Source organism: Rosa rugosa, chromosome 6 (assembly GCF_958449725.1).
Source record: "Rosa rugosa chromosome 6, drRosRugo1.1, whole genome shotgun sequence".
NCBI classification, from domain to species: Eukaryota; Viridiplantae; Streptophyta; class Magnoliopsida; order Rosales; family Rosaceae; genus Rosa; species Rosa rugosa.
In genome coordinates this window covers 49,589,033-49,607,262 of record NC_084825.1, presented here as the reverse complement: position 1 = coordinate 49,607,262, position 18,230 = coordinate 49,589,033, and the positions used below count along the sequence as shown (strand labels likewise).

Genomic DNA, 18,230 nt, shown 5'->3' with positions numbered 1-18,230 from the left:
CTATTGAACTTACTCTTTAGAAGTTGGTTCACAAAATATACAAGGATACAACCATATAATTTGTAAACCGCAACCACCCATGTCCTCCCAATCTTACATAGTTACTTAGTTACATGTACGTGACCACGTTGGGCTTTGGCGGTTAACATTTTTCATTTCGAATTGCATAACCTTCATATCCCTTCGCCAAATGCGTTGCACCACTTGGATCAATATATAACTCCCTCTACCAGAGACCAAACTACATTTCGACCATTAATTCCCTGCCTTCCCTTCTCGTCGATCTCAGTCTTTCCCTCTTCTGTTATTATACCTCGATCGAGTTTCTTTCTTACAATCGTATTTGGTCTTTCTTCTTAATTGCCCAAAAATGGCTAGGATTGCGCTGGCTGCTCGATTCCAACGAGTAATTACTCCTAATGCTCTCCGATCTTATCTTGCAGAGTTCATCTCAACCTTCTTCTTCGTCTTCGCTGTTGTCGGTTCGATGATGTCCTCCAGTAAGTAATTAACTCTGTTTTTCCTTTAGTTTTAGGGTTTATTTGGAATGGAGCCCTTAATTTCTTGCATGCGTTCTCTGACCAAATTATTCTGTCATTAACTTCTATAAAGATTGTTGGGTCTGTTACTCTGTTACACTACAAGCATTAATGGAAGTATGAAACTAGTTTAGATTGTTACGATATTAATTAGTTGGCTCATTTACTTCTTAAACTTTGTTTGGTTTTGTTGATGTGGCAGGAAAGCTGATGCCAGATGCTGCATCAGACCCAGCTAGTCTGGTGTTGGTTGCCATAACCAATGCCTTTGCACTGGCCTCGGCCGTTTACATCTCGGCCTCCACCTCTGGCGGCCATGTAAATCCGGCCGTCACCTTTGCCATGGCCGTTGGAGGTCACATTAGTGTCCCCATTGCCCTCATCTACTGGATTTGCCAAATGGTGGCTGCTGTCATGGCTTGCCTTCTCTTAAAAGTCACTGTTGTTGGACAGGTACTTTATTTTGCTTATATCGGAATTTAAATCTAACCCTAACCCTAAACCTTAAGGGTAGTTTAATTTGGGTCATAATACCATTGCATTATGTTCTTATAGTTGGTTTTCGATTTTACTCAGTTAATTGTTTGTTATATTTACTATGCAGCATGTTCCAACATATGCAATTACAGAAGAAATGACAGGATTTGGAGCCTCAGTTTTGGAGGGTGTGCTAACATTTGCACTAGTTTACACTGTTTATGCTGCTGGTGATCCAAGACATGGTGCATTGGGGGCTATGGGGCCCTTAGCCATCGGGCTCATGGCAGGGGCCAATGTATTGGCAACCGGGCCGTTCTCCGGCGGATCCATGAACCCGGCTTGTGCATTCGGGTCTGCAGTCATTGCTGGTAGCTTCAAGAACCAAGCGGTTTACTGGGTCGGGCCGTTGATTGGTGCTGCAGTTGCTGGTCTTTTGTATGACAATGTGGTGTTCCCTATTCAAGATTCGAGTACTGGGAATGCAGATGGAATTGTAGTGTAATGCTGAGTATAGACTAATGCTCAGGCATTAGTTCTTGTTTGTTTTGTAGCATTTGTAGTTCATTTAGACTCTCCTTTTGATTTTGTGTAATTAACTAGCTAGTACTAATTAATGAACACTTTCACCTTTAGGTTCATTTAACCAACAAGAAGTGCTGTATCACCATCACCCGTGTATGATCGATCAAACTGGGTCTGACTCTCTTTTTAAACTCAAGACGTACTCGGGCAACAAATTTGTTGTAGCACAATGCAAATTGGTAAAGCTTAAGATAAAATTGAATTTGACTACCGATAGCGAAACAAATATTTTTATTAGCTTAAAAAGTTAAAATCAAATCGGATTTTTTTATGAAATTTTTAATCCAATACTAACAACAAATCCAGTGTAGTATAATACAAATTGGTTATCAAATATATCAAGCTCGACTCTCAACAACATATATACTTTAATTAATTTTTTTTCAAAATAAAAGTTAGAAAATAAAAATACTTTATAAAATTTTTATACAATATTAATAACAAATTCACTGTAGCACAATACAAAAATTAAAGTATCTAAAACTTTGTAAAACGTTTATAACCAATACTAAACAACAAATCCACTGTAGCACAACACAAATTGGTAAAAGCTTATTATCAAATTGGGTTTGACTCCCGACAAAGTAAATGTTTTTTTATTTACTTAGAAAATAGAACAAATATGTTTTATTAACTTAGTATTGGATACAAAAGTTTCATAAAATATTAGATATTTACTAACAACAAATTCATTGTAGTACAATACAAATTGGTTATCAAATCAAGTTCCACTCTCAATAGTGGCATATACATTCTTATCAACTCAAATGTTAGAAAAAAGCAAATCTTTATAAAATTGATATATCCAATACTAATAGTAACAAATCCGCTGTAGCACAACACAAATCGGTAAAGCTTATGATTAAATCGGGTTCTACTCCCGGCAGCGGAACAACTTTTTTTATTTACATAGAAAATATCTAATACTCTATAATATTTTTATATCCAATATTAATAACATCAAAAATCCGTTGTAGCACAACACAAATCGGTAAAGCTTATGATTAAACCGGGTTCGACTCCCGGCAGCGGAACAACTTTTTTTATTTACATATAAAATATCTAATACTCTATAATATTTTTATATCCAATATAAATAACAACAAATCCGTTGTAGCACAACACAAATTGGTAAAGCTTATGATTAAACCGGGTTCGACTCCCGGCAGCAGAACAATTTTTTTTTTTTATTTACTTAGAAAATATCTAATACTCTATAATATTTTTATATTCAATATTAATAACAACAAATCTGTTGTAGCACAACACAAATTGGTAAAGCTTATGATTAAACCGGGTTCGACTCCCGGCAGCGGAACAATTTTTTTTTTTTATTTACTTAGAAAATATCTAATACTCTATAATATTTTTATATTCAATATTAATAACAACAAATCCGCTGTAGCACAACACAAATCGGTAAAGCTTATGATTAAACCGGGTTCGACTCCCGGCAGTGGAACAATTTTTTTTTTTTATTTACTTAGAAAATATCTAATACTCTATAATATTTTTATATTCAATATAAATAATAACAAATCCGCTGTAGCACAACACAAATCGGTAAAGCTTATGATTAAACCAGGTTCGACTCCCGGCAGAGGAACAATTTTTTTTTTTTTATTTACTTAGAAAATATCTAATACTCTATAATATTTTTATATTCAATATTAATAACAACAAATCCGCTGTAGCACAACACAAATCGGTAAAGCTTATGATTAAACCGGGTTCGACTCCCGGCAGCGGAACAATTTTTTTTTTTTATTTACTTAGAAAATATCTAATACTCTATAATATTTTTATATTCAATATTAATAACAATAAATCCGCTGTAGCACAACACAAATCGGTAAAGCTTATGATTAAACCGGGTTCGACTCCCGGCAGCGGAACTAACTTTTTTCTTTTTTTGTTGCTCTTCCCTTCTATCCCGGTCCTGGTTGAAATCCACATCATCACCAATCCTCCAAACCCATTAACGGCCATGGCGCCTAAAACCCTCTCCTCCTTCCTCTCTCCCTTCACCTTCACACTCCCCAACCCCAAGCTCCTCAACCTCAACCTCCACCTCCACCCCAACCCCACTCTCATCCTCTGCCGATTCTCTCAGCCCCACCAGAAAACACCCCTCTCGGAGCCCCAGTTACCCCAACCCGAAGGCACCGGAGCCGCCGCACCCACCCCCGGCGACCGCTTCCTCGAAAGCCGCCGCTCCTTCGACGCGGCTAAGCTCTTGCTCAAGGAAAAGAAGAAGAAGCGGCTCAAAGAGAAGCCCTTGAAGCTTTCCACCGCCGTCGCTTGCTGTTACGGTTGCGGAGCTCCGTTACAGACTTCCGAGCCCGACGCCCCGGGTTATTCCGACCCGGAGACCTATGCATTGGTATAAATTTCGTTCGATTTAACCTAGAGTTTCGTAATCTGGGAATGAATGAATGAAATTTGGGATGAGATGTTCATATATTTTGGTTGTGTTTGATGTGCAGAAGAAGAAGCACCACCAGCTTAGAACTGTTATATGTGGAAGGTGCAAGCTTCTGTCTCATGGCCACATGATAACTGCTGTGGGTGGGAATGGTGGTTATGCTGGCAGGAAGCAGTTCATCATGGCGGAACAGCTTCGGGAGAAGCTCTCGCATTTGCGCTACGAGAGAGCGTTGATAGTTAAATTGGTAACTACTTGCTAGCATTTGATTTCTAATGAATTGAGTGAGTTGCGTTGAGAAATGTCGGTTGTTTGAGATTGTTAGTGGAATGTAGGTTGATATTGTGGACTTCAATGGTAGCTTTTTGGCTCGTGTGCGTGATTTGGCTGGTGCGAATCCCATAATATTAGTCATTACTAAGGTATTAAGCTGCTCATTGGTACTTATATAATGTGACGGTGATGCACGCGGCTTTCTAATTGGACTTTCTAATGACAGGTTGATTTACTTCCCAAGGGGACTGATTTTAATTGTATTGGTGATTGGGTTGTGGAGGCCACTGTAAAGAAGAAGCTTAAGTAAGTTTTGTTTCCTTGGCCATGCTTTTATTTATGCATACAGTATCAATCTAAAAAGTGTCCCTGGGTGCTTATTGGCAGTGTTATGAGTGTTCATCTAACGAGTTCAAAGTCTTTGGTTGGAGTAGCTGGAGTTGCATCAGAGATTCAAAAGGAAAAGAAGGTATTTTCTTCTTAGTTTATTTGTATCTGCATGTGTGAAATTCATTATCCTGACTAAAGCCATTGATAGCAGTTAGTTAATTATAGCCAGCGAAAGAAATAGGATTACACATTGTCATTTTGTACTTTCTATTGAATAAAATGGAATATGAATTTCTGTCATTTACATGAACTTCAAACTGAGTTCTTTGGCTGTTTTTTGGTGCAGGGGCGGGACGTGTATGTTATGGTGAGCTTCTTGATGGGAATTCTGGAGGTTTACTTACTTTGTACTGAGTATGTGGTTTTGTCAAGTGAATTTAACACTTTTCAGAACCTTAAGAATTTTTTACTTAATGCCCCTGCATTTAGAGTGTATGGCAATTTTATTGATTCTCAAAATATTGCTTCACATTTAGATTTTGACCTGTTGACTCTCAGTAAGCTTTTGAATCAGTACATACTTCTGCAAGGGTATGTTATCCATGAAAAGCTTCATGCACACTCAAGTCACCTTGCTGATTTTCATTTGAAATCTCAGGAAGAAAAAGAATATAATCATCATTTCAGTCATAGAGTTCTTTTTGTTCCTTGCCATTTTCAAATTCAGTTCTTTTCAAATTTTCTATGATGGATTGCTACTTGTCTAAGAGTTCTTTTTGTTCCTTGCTATTTTCAAATTCAGTTCTTCAAATTTTCTATGATGGATTGCTACTTGTCTAAGAGTTCTTTTTGTTCCTTGCTATTTTCAAATTCAGTTCTTCAAATTTTCTATGATGGATTGCTACTTGTCTAAGAGACCTGTGTGTGCCAATGGCCAAGATGTAAGGAGCTGTCTCAAGTCCTGGTGAGCTACTCCTGGTGTCTTGTTCAGCCATTGGGGTAACAAGGGGGAGTTCATATATGCTTGTAAAAAGAGGGAAAACGAAAGAGTTGTCATTGTTTTATTTTGCTTTTTAGTTGCTTATTCTCTAGTTGGAGTCGTTTATTTCGCTCTAGTTTATCAACTTTTGATGTTCAATTTTTCATTAGTCAAGATTGATATGTATATAGTGTACGTCTCTTTTGCATTTCTGATAGTTTATATTACCTTTTCTGTAGGGGTCGGCAAATGTTGGGAAATCAGCTTTCATCAGTGCTTTACTGAGTAAGTTCACAAGTTGACACATTCGTGTTTTGTTGCCTTCGGTTGACATACAGTTTATAGAATTTCTGTTTTAGAGAGATCAATGCCAGGTTTTAATTACTGAATGAGTCGGTCTTCTTTTAAACTGACTTGTTGTTAATATGTGACACAAGAACTGATGGCGGAAAAGGATCCAGTTGCTGCATCAGCGCAGAAGTACAAACCAATACAATCTGCTGTTCCTGGAACTACGTTGGGTCCAATTCAAATAAATGCTTTCCTAGGAGGAGGGGTATGCCATAATATCTGTATTTTACCAATGGCCTTTAAGAATTTAGTAGAGTAACCTTCTATTACATGCAGAAATTATATGATACACCTGGAGTTCACCTCCACCATAGGCAAGCAGCAGTGGTTCATTCAGAAGACCTACCTTCCCTTGCTCCTCAAAGTCGGCTTAGGGGTCAATCTTTGCCTGTAAGTTATTATTATTTTTTTCTCTTAATTTTTCCTTTTGTATATTTGAGTTGTTGACTGTTTGTTATCCTTCTCCAGAATTCTCAGGTTTCCTCTGGAAATATAACAACATGGAAAGGCAATTCTAATGATTTGAATGGCTATTCAATATTCTGGGGAGGTCTTGTCAGAGTAGATGTCTTGAAGGTTTGGTTTGGTCTTGTAGCCTCGGATACATTGCTTTATCCGGCTGATGCATATATGATGTTTCCTGAATATCAAATATTGTTAATTTCAGGTTCTCCCTGAAACACGTTTAACATTTTATGGGCCAAAGAGTCTTCAGATTCATATGGTACCCACTGATGAGGCGGATGAATTTTACCAGGTAATCAAGGTCTCACTTGAGATTCATAGTTTCTGATTTTCAAATAGAGCAGACTTATGAAGCATTTGAAATATTTTGAAAATATTTAAAGTGAACCCCTCTATGTTACAGACACCATCAAAATGTGATACACTTCCTGCCTTTTAGGGCTGTGCATGATATTTTTCTCTTTAAATTGATTGGTGTGATTGTAATGTGCATTTTTTTAACATGTTGCAGAAACAAGTTGGAGTTTTATTGACACCTCCAACTGGGAAAGAAAGGGCAGATGAATGGAGAGGACTCGACTCTCAGCGTCAATTGCAGATAAAAGTTGAAGATGTGCAAAGGTGAATCATTCATATGAGTACTGCAGTTGTGATATTTCCATAAAATTAGTCGGTTAATCAATATGAAAAATTCTTCTCTTCTTTTTTGTATGCAGGCCTGCATGTGATGTGGCTATATCAGGCTTAGGATGGATTAGCATCGAACCTATTTGCAGATTATTGAGAAGTTCTGATTCAAATTCAGAAAAAACTGCAGGGGAACTGCATTTAGCTGTGCATGTCCCCAAGCCAGTCGAAATATTTGTTAGGTCTCCAATCCCAGTGGGCAAGTCTGGAGCAGAGTGGTACCAGTATCGGGAGTTGACCGAAAAGGAAGAGGAAGAAAGACCAAAATGGCATTATTGATTCTTGTGTATGTATAGACATAGAGATATGCAGTCAATTAGGTGTTGTAAAAAAAGGAATTGAACAAATCTTCATACAAAAAGACTATAGACACATGAACAATGCCAGTCCTGCTAACATGAACCAGTCTGTAACTCTGTATGAGAAAAAGAAATTTGACTCTTTTGATAGAAATTGTTTCTCAAAACACCTCTAAATACCAGTTTTACAAGAGGAACTGATTGCAGAGTTTTCTCAAAAAAAAAAAAAAAAAAATAGATATTTGTTCAAAATCATGATTTTCATTCAAAATTGTGGATAGCACACGGATTTTGGTCAAAATTTCATGTTCTTATTTTTTCACCAAAGTGTAAGTCATGATTGTTCAAAAACCGATGAACTTCAACAATCTTGATCTGATTTTTTTTTAATGATTTGTCATAGTCGGAAAACTGGAAAAATCATTAGAAAAAGAGATTTTTGGTCTGTAACTCGGAGAAGGTCCTAAAAATACAGGTTCACGTGTTCCTACGGTAATCCCCCCCAAAAAACAAATCTGTCGAAAACCATCATAAATATGATACCTTGCATCCCAAAACGACCTCGTTCAAGAGTTTAAAGGTCTCTGTCCCAAAAACACCCAATGAAAGCCCATTGAATATAGTGTAAAGCCCAAGATATAAAATAGAGGCCCAAAGTAAGTAGTTTCCCGCCTTGTTTAGGGTTAAAAATTCGAACCCACCAAAAAAGCGGAAATATAACAAAAATTCGAACCATTTCAGACTTTTAGAGTTCTAAGCAAAACCAGAAGCTCATTTTCTAGGGTTCCGATCTAATCACCGACCATCATTCCCTACAAAATTGGACGGCCATTAGAGTCCGTAGCTCTCCGGCTATGTACATCAAGGAGGTGACCTTGGAAGGGTTCAAGTCGTATGCGACGCGGACGGTGGTGCCGGGATTCGACCCGTTTTTCAACGCCATAACCGGGCTAAACGGGTCGGGTAAGTCCAACATTCTCGATTCGATTTGCTTCGTTCTCGGCATCACCAACTTACAGCAAGTCCGGGCGGCCAATCTGCAAGAGCTAGTGTACAAGCAAGGCCAGGCCGGAATTACTAAGGCCACCGTCTCCATCGTCTTCGACAATTCGGACCGGGCCCGCAGTCCTCTCGGGTACGAGGCCCATTCCGAACTCACCGTCACCCGGCAGGTATGTCGTTTCCGGGATTTGGATGTCGTTTTTGATGTTGAATTTTGGGGGTTTGTTGCTTAATTGCTTGGTTTCTTACTATTGTTGAGTTGAATTTTAGAAATGAGTTGCTGGAGTGGTAGTAATGTTATGAGAAGTTAGATAATCGCAACCGGAATTTGTTAGTTAAGCCGATTATTGAGTATGTTATAAGTACTTGAAATTTAGGGTTTCTTGCTTAATTTCTCACTATTCTTAGGTTGATTTTAGTTGTAAGTTGCTGTAGTAGTGGAGTGGTTGTAATACTCCCAGTAGTTATATAATTGCAACCTGAAATTTTATTAATGAATCTCGTTATTAAGTATGTGATAAGAATCCATTGGTATTGCTCTACCAGATTGTGGTTGGTGGAAGGAACAAGTACTTGATCAATGGGAAACTTGCGCAGCCAAGTCAGGTCCAGAATCTTTTTCATTCGGTGCAGCTCAATGTGAATAATCCTCATTTTCTCATTATGCAAGGCCGGATTACCAAGGTTTTGAATATGAAACCTCCCGAGATTTTGTCTATGCTTGAAGAGGCTGCTGGGACGAGAATGTATGAAACCAAAAAGGAAGCCGCTCTAAAAACACTTGAGAAGAAGCAGAGTAAAGTTGATGAGATTAATAAGCTTCTTGACCACGAGATACTGCCTGCATTGGACAAGTTGAGGAGAGAAAGGACACAGTATATGCAATGGGCTAATGGCAATGCTGACTTGGATCGGCTTAAAAGGTTCTGCATTGCTTATGAATATGTTCAAGCAGAGAGGATTAGAGACACTGCAGTTTGTGAGGTGGAACAAGTGAAGGCCAAAATTTCTGAGGTTGACGATGATACAAGAAAGATGCAGGCAGCAATACAGGAAATGGAGACACAAGTGTCAAAGTTGACTGCTGAAAAGGAAGCTAGTATGGGTGGAGAAGTAAAAGTTTTGTCCACCCAAGTAGATAAGCTTTCTCAAGATGTAGTAAGGGAAGTGTCTATACTGGATAATATGAAGGACAATCTTGATACTGAAAATGAAAATGCTAAAAAGGTAACTGGTTTATCCTATAGCCTACCACATTCTTCTGTATGACATCTGGCTCTTTTAAGTCTGTTATGTAATCATTTACTACATGCTTTGTTTTAAATGGTTATGTTAACATAGAATTTGTGTATTGCCTCTCTGTGTTGTAAGATTGCTAGCAACATTGAAGACATGAAACAGTCTCTAAAAGATAGGGACTGTGCTATCAGAAATGCTGAAGAAGGAGCTGCTGATTTGAAAAGGAGAGCGGAGGAACTTTCTCATAGTCTGAATGAGTATGAGACGCAGTACCAGGTAAACAGTGTATCTATGTGTTGGTCTATACCTTGTATCATCAAAGTCACATGTTATGCTTGCATGGTGTGCAAGTTACTTTTGTAATCACTATGATTTTTGATTCATCAATGTTTCCAGGGTGTAATCGCTGGCAAGAGTAGCGGAAATGAGGAGAAATGTCTTGAAGATCAATTGGGTGATGCCAAAAGAGCTGTAGGGAGTGCTGAAACAGAATTGGAACAGTTGAAAACAAAAATTCGTCACTGTGAAAAGGAGTTGAAAGAGAAAAATTCTCAACTAATGTCAAAGCGTGAAGAAGCTGTTGCTGTAGAGAGTGAGCTGAAAGCTAGGAAAACAGATGTGGAAAATGTTAAAGTGGCACTGGAGTCTCTTCCATATAAGGAGGGCCAGATAGAAGCATTGCAAAAGGTTAACATGCTTTCTGTTTGATCATTCTCTCTGCACCTAAACAGTTTATTTGGTTCATCTCTCTCTCAATTAATATTTTCTTCAGGACCGGTCATCTGAGTTGGAGTGTGTGCAGAAGTTGAAGGATGAAATGCGTAATCTTTCAGGACACTTGGGAAATGTTGACTTTTCTTATAGAGATCCTGTGAATAATTTTGATAGGTCTAAAGTCAAGGGTGTAGTTGCAAAACTTATCAAAGTGAAGGATAGCTCCACAATGACTGCCTTAGAGGTTAGGAATGCTTTTATTACAGATCATTTCATCTCATGACTGATAGATACTGTACTAACTCGCATATCTTTAATTTCTAGGTCACTGCTGGTGGAAAGTTGTTTAACGTTGTTGTAGACACAGAAAGTACCGGAAAACAACTTCTTCAGAATGGTAATCTTCGAAGGAGAGTAACAATCATACCCTTGAACAAAATTCAAGCTCACACAGTTTCTCCTAGGGTTCAACATGCTGCTGCTAAATTGGTTAGTTTCTTTACCAATAGTTCCTCCTGCCCCCCACCTCGTTGTAGACTTTTCTTTCCTCTCAATTGGGTAGTTTATTTACTGAAAACCTTTTGATTTCTTATGATCAGGTTGGCAAGGAAAACGCAGAACTGGCACTTTGTTTTGTTGGCTATGATGAGCAACTGAGGGTAGGCTTTGAGCATAAACAAAACACAGACATTTCAAATATGATAATTGCTCGTTTTACCTAATATTCAATGTTTACTGCAGAGTGCTATGGAATATGTCTTCGGTTCAACCTTTGTGTGCAAAACTATTGATGCTGCAAAGGAGGTGAGAGGTTGATTTGATTGTGCTGTAGGCTGATTGTATAGTATTGTCCTTTAAAACACTTATAATCTAAATTGGAAAGCTGCATGACCCAATCTGGTTCTCTATGAATGTTACCTAGGTTGCGTTTAACAGGGATGTTCGCACCCCAAGTGTCACTCTTGAAGGTGATATCTTTCAGCCCAGTGGTCTTTTGACTGGTGGAAGCCGCAAGTAAGCCACTGTTCTTTCTCCTCCAGTTCAGAATTGATGCTTTGTTCCCCTTCTTTTAGAGTGTATCTGTTAGCTTTTTCTGACTAAATTTCCAAACTTGTTATTATTGTCCTTATCATTTATCAATTCAAAGTACAGATACTTCTGGCTAGTCTTCCTTCTAAAGCAATAATTTACTGTCACAGGGGTGGGGGTGATCTGTTAAGGCAGCTTCATGAGCTGGCCGAAGCTCAGCTAAAACTATCCGAGCACCAGAAAAAGTTGACTGAAATTGAAGCTAAGGTTGACTATGAAATCTTATTTTCTCTTAATAAGATATGCTGTGAAATTTCATATTATTCTATGCAATTGAAAAATCATGTTGTGGCTGTTTTACATGTCCTTGGGAACTTTATTTCCATAGTAATTTCTTTAATGTATTACTGAGATGCTCTCTCTCTCTCTCACTCTACCTCTTTTCTTTTAATTAAAAAAATTATCCAAGACTTTGTATGTTTATGTATAGTATATCTATCTTTTGCCTTTGGTATTGGAGGTTTAGAGCAGAATGAAAATGATTATGGATTTCACATAATCTTTTGTTAACTTAATTGCAGATTAGAGAGATTCAGCCTCTTCACAAGAAGTTCATGGAGCTTAAAGCACAGTTAGAACTCAAATCATATGACCTTAAATTATTCCAGGGCAGGGCTGAACAAAATGAGCATCATAAGGTTTTGTCCCGTTTGTTTTCTCTTTTAGCATATTCATTCGTAGAACTATGCTGTGGACTGCATTTACTGGTTTGTTTATGACATGAATCCTAATTTTTTATTCTGCTACCTAGCTTGGTGAATTAGTAAAGAGGATTGAGCAAGAGCTACAAGAAGCAAATTCTGCAGCCAAAGAAAAGAAACTTCTGCATGAAGATTGTGTGAATAAAGTGTTGTTTCTTGAGAAATCAATCAAAGAGCATGACAACAGTCGGGAGGGAAGGCTGAAAGATTTGGAAAAGAAGATCAAAGAGACAAAAGCTCAACTCCAGTCAGCTTCAAAGGATCTCAAGGTAGGTCTTAATATTGCTGAGGTTTAATATAAATATTGTCCATGGGATCTTATTTGAGCTTACTTTATTTGAAACAACTTGATTGATGATGCTTGTTCTTAGATAGTGGTTCTTGTGATTGTTTGGCTGGCCTGCTGAAGCCACCTATTGTATTTTGCATCTCATACTATTATAATTGTCATTCCTATAAAAGAAGTTCTATGTATACAAAAATAAATAAACTTAGTTATGAATATCATGAACTCTTATGCTTTTGAATCCAAGTTACAGAACTTTTGTTATGGAAAAATACACTGGACAGGAGTTGTTTAACTAAGATGCTTCCTCCCTAATTGAAACAACCAGGAAAAAAGAAAAGAAAAAAAAAGATTAGTATTCTGGAAGATGTTTGCCAATGTTACTCAGAAGTCTTCATGTGGCTAATTGTGTTTGGAAACTGCTCCAGTTTCTGGGTTGATAATTATTGTCTGATTCCACATCAGCTCTTTAATTTTTGTGTGATATGATTTTACTGACTGCTAGGGACATGAAAATGAAAAGGAGAAGCTTATTATGGAAAAGGATGTTGTTTTAAAAGAGCTTGCATCTTTGGAGACTCAGTTGTCTTCGTTGAGAGCACAAATTGATGGTCTCAATTCAGAAGTAGAAGAACAGAAAGAAAAGGTAAAACACTGATACTGGTTTTGGACTCATAACTTGTGTACGATTTTTCATGCTACAAACATCTCTTTTGCAGGTAAATTCTACAAGAAATAAGCATGATGATGCAAAATCCCAGCTTGATTCAATTCGTATGAAGATGAAGGAGTGTGATTCCCAAATTAATGGCATTGAATCTGATCAGCAAAGACTTCAAGATAAACTTCGTGAGACAAATCTTGAACGGAAAAGGATGGAAAATGAGGTACTTTGCTGATTGTCCTCTACATGTTCTCCATACGTATAACTCATTCTAATCTTTTTGAAATTCTAAATTAGGTTAAAAGAATGGAAATGGAACAGAAAGACTGCTCTACGAAAGTAGACAAGTTGATAGAGAGGCATGCCTGGATAACATCTGAGAAACAGCTATTTGGAAAAACTGGGACTGATTATGATTTTGCCATGCGGGATCCTTGCAATGCAAGGGAAGAACTAGAGAAACTGCAGGCTCAACAATCTGGGTTAGTGACTCGGATTTTTCTTCTTCATAATTGTTGGTTATACTTTTCTGCTCAGGGACTGAAGTATTTTCATTTTTGATATGCTCTAAAAGTTATGCTATTAGTACCTTCCATGAGGCTGAGAGATAACTTTTTCCTTTCTTTTGTAGCCTTGAGAAAAGGGTGAATAAGAAAGTTATGGCAATGTTTGAGAAAGCAGAAGACGAGTACAATGACCTAATGTCTAAGAAGAACATCATTGAGGTTGGTGAACCTTGATCTTTCTGAGTGCTCTTTTACTTTCCTTATACTTACTTCTAGGTTTGCTTTCTTAGAATGACAAGTCTAAGATCAAGATGGTGATTGAAGAGCTGGATGAGAAAAAGAAGGAAACATTGAACGTTACTTGGGTCAAAGTTAACAAGTGAGTCATTCTCAGTTGATTTTATAATTTTTAACAACTTCTCTATATTTCCAATGCTATTTGTTTTTAACTCCAAACTGACACTATTCTAAAAAAAAAAAAATCCTTCAGAGACTTTGGGTCTATCTTTTCTACCCTTTTACCCGGCACGATGGGAAAGCTTGAACCTCCTGAAGGGTGCAGCTTCCTAGATGGCCTTGAGGTGCGTGTTGCATTTGGGGGCGTTTGGAAACAGTCCTTGTCAGAACTGAGTGGAGGTCAGCGATCCCTGCTAGCACTTTCTCTGATCTTGGCATTGCTTCTCTTCAAGCCAGCTCCTCTGTATATACTGGATGAGGTATGCTTAACTTTTCTTTTAGGGTTTGTTCACTTTCCAATTACCAGAAGTGTGTCCAATTCGGGTTAGAATATGACTGCATGCTTCTCCTATGGACTCTCTACCAAAACATTTCTACAACCTTTCTATTACCTCGTAATGTTCTTAACGGGTGGCATATATTGAAGGCTATTACCTTTGGTGCTCTGTTGTTCTATGTGTTTAATGGACTGCTCGTCCCTTGTTTACCTGGGTTTTAGCTTTTTTCTTGTCTTTTCTTTGTTTGAAAAAGCTACTCCATATGTGGAAGTTGTCATTCAAAGGTTTTACTTTTTTTCTTTTTTGGAGTACTCTAGTGGGATGCTTATAGCATCCGTAGTGGTATCTGCAAATCTTTAATGTAGGTTCATTATGTTGTATTGGTCTCTTCTTGTTTAGATGAAACAGTTACTAGCATCGTATTATTCACTTACAGGTTGATGCAGCTCTTGATCTAAGTCACACCCAGAATATTGGAAGAATGATCAAAAGTCATTTCCCACACTCCCAGGTTGGTGGATTCTGTCATTTGGTTATTTACTTTTTACCTAGCTGGAATCTGCTTCTGAAATGTAACGTCTTTTCCTCCTGTAACCCATAAAGTTAGATTTAGCTAAGATATAACTTATTTTCCGTCAGTATATAAGTAATGTTATCTGAATTTTACAAATCTTAAAAAGCTCAGAGAACGTTTTAGGCATAGTTGTGATCTAGCATAACCACTGATCTTTGACTTGACATCATCCCTTGGGTGTTTGTAGAGTCTGGTATTCTGGAGTCTGTAATGCAAACCTCATTCTCTCAAATGAGCAGATTGTGGCATAAATTGTAAAGTCTGCACGACAATTAAGTTATCTTACCCTTTTTCTTGTTTGTCACATCTTTTCAGTTCATAGTGGTTTCACTGAAAGAAGGCATGTTCAATAATGCTAATGTCCTTTTCCGGACAAAATTTGTGGATGGAGTTTCTACTGTTCACAGGACCGTTGCTAAGCAAAACAAGTGATGCTGGTACTTCTCCAATCTCCTTAACTAAATGGCCCTTTGTACTGTTTTCTTTCAAAGTTCAATTCATTTGTAGCTTTGTGTTAAACAAAAGTTGCTCCTTTGCCATGTCGAGTATAACTTGTTCTGATTGGTCGAACTTATCTTTTGTTTCAGATGTTTTACTTTACCATGGTGAATGATTTTTTCCGGTGAAGCTTATTCATCTCCAGCGTATGTATGAGAAACTTCTTGTTTGTCTACATGTTAGATTGATTATGCAAACAATCTCCAGCTCTCATTTAGGTACAAGTGTATATGTAAAACCGTTTCGAGTAGTTCCATGGTGGTGGCATTCCAATGTTGTGCTTATATTGAGCCCTGTGCTCAACCTGTATACTAGAGCTTTGAATTTGTATGCCAAATCTGTTCATGCTTTAAATTTTAGAATCCTTTTTGTGGTCTCTAAGATGATAGGAAGAACATGAGAAAATCTCTGCCATGACATGATTTTTGGGTTGGCATCCTGATACGCCATTGGGGCTATGCACAAAATATATGCATCATGTCTTGTAGTGAAATGTCCTCAAAATCTGTCAAATTTTTTTTGAAAGGGAAATCTGTGTTATTATATGACCAGCATTGTGTATCTTTGTAAGGGATGAAAAATGCCCATTAAGGATAAAAAAAATGCTTAATGTATTCACCCTATCGGATTTTGGTTTTCCTAGAAAAGGATTTGAGGGAGCTCTTCTAATAAGGACTACTAAAATGAGAACTAGTTGACAACTTTCTAATCAACGGTTTGAGAAACTTATTTTCAATTACATTACAGCTAATTAACCGTTAGATGTTTATGTATGCATGAGTAGATTACTTCTGAAATTTTTTTTTCCAAATTGTTAATCGTTAAGATATCGAACTAGATCAAATTAATGGACGAATCAAATCTGTCATAACTTTTAAATCACGGTTATGAATGCTTTAAAGATTTTTCAATTTGGTTGAAAAATTGCATATCTTCACATAAATATCTAAACATCTAACGGTTGATTTGTGGAAATGTGATCGAAAAGTGAGTCTACCAAAAAAGTCTTCAACTAGTCCTTATTTTAGTATTTCTCATTCGAATGGCTCCCAAGGATTTGATATATGATCCAACCTTGTATATAATAAGCCCCAGTTGTACTGAGTTGTACAGTTCAGTTCTACGGGATTCGGACCCAAATCGTCGTGAATAGAGATGTTGTCTCTCAAGTGTAAAGAATATTCAAGAGCCTAGATTTGTAAATTTGACTAAATTTCAAGATTAAGCAAGGAAGATTACTAAAATAAAACTTATAATGTCTATTTGATTTTGAGCCATGTCAACTAAGAGAGTGCAAGACTAAGGGTGAACGAGACAATGTAATCCTAGAAAGATGTCTCATCTCTACGAAGACTAGCCAATAATTATTTAAAACTATGATTTTTCACCAAAAACGGTGGACATTATAGGTTTTATCGACCAAAAGCGCATGTTCTTATCTTCTCACCACAATTGTCTCACCCTCAAATTATGATTTTAAGCACTTCTCGAACATATGAAACTCAAAGATCTTGACTTAATTTTTTTAAACGATTTTTCAAAGTGGAAACAATAAGAAAATTCATAAGAAAAATTCCATGTTCCGTAATCAATTGGAACACCTTCACCAAAAACTATGAATTATGGGACATGTTTTTGTGCCGAGATTCCATGTTCTTATTTTCGCACAAAATTTTCCTTTCCTTTTATCATGATTTTTAACCACTTCTTGAACTGATGGAAACCGAAAAGCTTCATCCGATTTTTTTTTTTTACGATTTTTCAAAGTTCAAAAGCAAGAAAATTCACAAAAAAAAAAAAAAAAAAAAAAAAAAAAAATTGTTCGAGGAATTGGTTTAGGATGTGAGGAGTTGGTGGTTTCAGTATCCAATTATAAACAGCTTCATAAATCAAACATCAAAAATTGCAAGATGGTGGTTCACGACACAAGTACGGTTTAGTTTAACTTATTAAAGAGGTTGACATTTTCAAATATTTCAGAGTTGAGATTCCAAAGAGAGGCTTTCATGAAAAGCTTGAAAATGTTAAAGAGTTGAAGATTATTGGTTGTGAGAAGCTGACATCTTCTTTTCAGAATGAGGATAAATTACTGCAACACTTGATTTCTCTCGATGGTTTGTATATCGAAGACAACTCTGCCCTTTTTGAAAAGCTAGGGAAAGAATCAGAGCAGTTGGTGCGTGCAATTGCAAATACTGGATTGCAAGGTTGAACGTCTGAAATGAAGCAAGTGTGGAAGCCTTTTAAAGGTACCAGAAGGATTGCATCACCTTACATCTCTTCAAGAGCTTCAAATAAGTGAATGTTCAACTCTTGTTTCTTTTCCGGATGTTGGTATGCCACCTTGTCTTCAACAGCTTGAAATAAATCAATGTTCAAGTCTTGTTTCTTTTCGGGATATTGGTCTGCTACCTTGTCTTCAACAGCTTAAATAAATCAATGTTCAAATCTCGTTTCTTTTCCGGATGTTGGTCTGCCACCTTGTCTTCAAGTCATAGAGATTTGGAATTGCTATTCTCTGTTGCATTTTGCAAGATACCAGATTCCTTCAAGTCTAAGAAGAATGAAGATTGAGGATTGTGAGAGTTTGAAATCATTGATAGAGAAAGAGGAGGTGGGGATGGATGGTTCTTGTTCGTCTTATTGTCTCGAGTATTTGAAGATATGGAAGTGTCCATCTCTGTTGTCCTTATTATGCAAAGGCCAATTACCCACGGCTCTTAAAAAGCTTAAGATATGGGATTGTAGACAGCTGGAGTTAATAACTCAGAGGAACCTTGATGACACCTGTCAACTCAAAGAAATTGATATTT

General features: G+C 37.2%; 3 protein-coding genes across 3 annotated transcripts; all 3 read left to right on the top strand.

The window, feature by feature from the left end:
* The first annotated feature begins 267 nt into the window (after window positions 1–267).
* LOC133717385 (probable aquaporin TIP5-1) lies at window positions 268–1,654 on the top strand. Its single transcript, XM_062144088.1, has 3 exons — window positions 268–500; window positions 742–992; window positions 1,144–1,654. Exons 1-3 carry the CDS (start codon window positions 371–373, stop codon window positions 1,519–1,521), a joined length of 759 nt encoding a protein of 252 aa, XP_062000072.1. The 5' UTR covers window positions 268–370; the 3' UTR covers window positions 1,522–1,654.
* Window positions 1,655–3,497: 1,843 nt separating this feature from the next.
* Window positions 3,498–7,564, top strand: LOC133717384 (putative nitric oxide synthase). The gene is made up of 13 exons (XM_062144087.1): window positions 3,498–3,984; window positions 4,088–4,273; window positions 4,362–4,448; window positions 4,526–4,605; window positions 4,687–4,768; window positions 4,976–4,996; window positions 5,848–5,893; window positions 6,046–6,164; window positions 6,236–6,349; window positions 6,428–6,535; window positions 6,627–6,716; window positions 6,936–7,045; window positions 7,141–7,564. Exons 1-13 carry the CDS (start codon window positions 3,589–3,591, stop codon window positions 7,388–7,390), a joined length of 1,689 nt encoding a protein of 562 aa, XP_062000071.1. The 5' UTR covers window positions 3,498–3,588; the 3' UTR covers window positions 7,391–7,564.
* A 588-nt stretch (window positions 7,565–8,152) lies between these two features.
* Window positions 8,153–15,932, top strand: LOC133718629 (structural maintenance of chromosomes protein 2-1). Its single transcript, XM_062145502.1, has 21 exons — window positions 8,153–8,582; window positions 8,959–9,639; window positions 9,784–9,927; window positions 10,048–10,338; window positions 10,424–10,609; window positions 10,690–10,854; window positions 10,965–11,024; window positions 11,107–11,169; window positions 11,288–11,379; window positions 11,565–11,661; window positions 11,976–12,092; window positions 12,206–12,424; window positions 12,947–13,087; window positions 13,161–13,328; window positions 13,403–13,587; window positions 13,737–13,830; window positions 13,902–13,990; window positions 14,102–14,327; window positions 14,782–14,856; window positions 15,235–15,356; window positions 15,507–15,932. The coding sequence occupies exons 1-20, from the start codon at window positions 8,265–8,267 to the stop codon at window positions 15,349–15,351; spliced, it is 3,528 nt and encodes a 1,175-aa protein (XP_062001486.1). The 5' UTR covers window positions 8,153–8,264; the 3' UTR covers window positions 15,352–15,356; window positions 15,507–15,932.
* The last annotated feature ends 2,298 nt before the right edge of the window (window positions 15,933–18,230 follow it).

Excerpts from the sequence above, each read along its gene's own strand:
- LOC133717385 (XM_062144088.1), top strand. The coding sequence starts at position 371 with ATGGCTAGGATTGCGCTGGCTGCTCGATTCCAACGAGTAATTACTCCT. Across the intron at positions 501-741 it reads CGGTTCGATGATGTCCTCCA|GAAAGCTGATGCCAGATGCT; the intron begins GTAAGTAATTAA and ends TTGATGTGGCAG. Across the intron at positions 993-1,143 it reads AAGTCACTGTTGTTGGACAG|CATGTTCCAACATATGCAAT; the intron begins GTACTTTATTTT and ends TTTACTATGCAG.
- LOC133717384 (XM_062144087.1), top strand. The coding sequence starts at position 3,589 with ATGGCGCCTAAAACCCTCTCCTCCTTCCTCTCTCCCTTCACCTTCACA. Across the intron at positions 4,449-4,525 it reads TAATATTAGTCATTACTAAG|GTTGATTTACTTCCCAAGGG; the intron begins GTATTAAGCTGC and ends TTCTAATGACAG. Across the intron at positions 4,769-4,975 it reads AGATTCAAAAGGAAAAGAAG|GGGCGGGACGTGTATGTTAT; the intron begins GTATTTTCTTCT and ends TTTTTGGTGCAG.
- LOC133718629 (XM_062145502.1), top strand. The coding sequence starts at position 8,265 with ATGTACATCAAGGAGGTGACCTTGGAAGGGTTCAAGTCGTATGCGACG. Across the intron at positions 11,662-11,975 it reads TGACTGAAATTGAAGCTAAG|ATTAGAGAGATTCAGCCTCT; the intron begins GTTGACTATGAA and ends ACTTAATTGCAG. Across the intron at positions 14,328-14,781 it reads CTCTGTATATACTGGATGAG|GTTGATGCAGCTCTTGATCT; the intron begins GTATGCTTAACT and ends ATTCACTTACAG.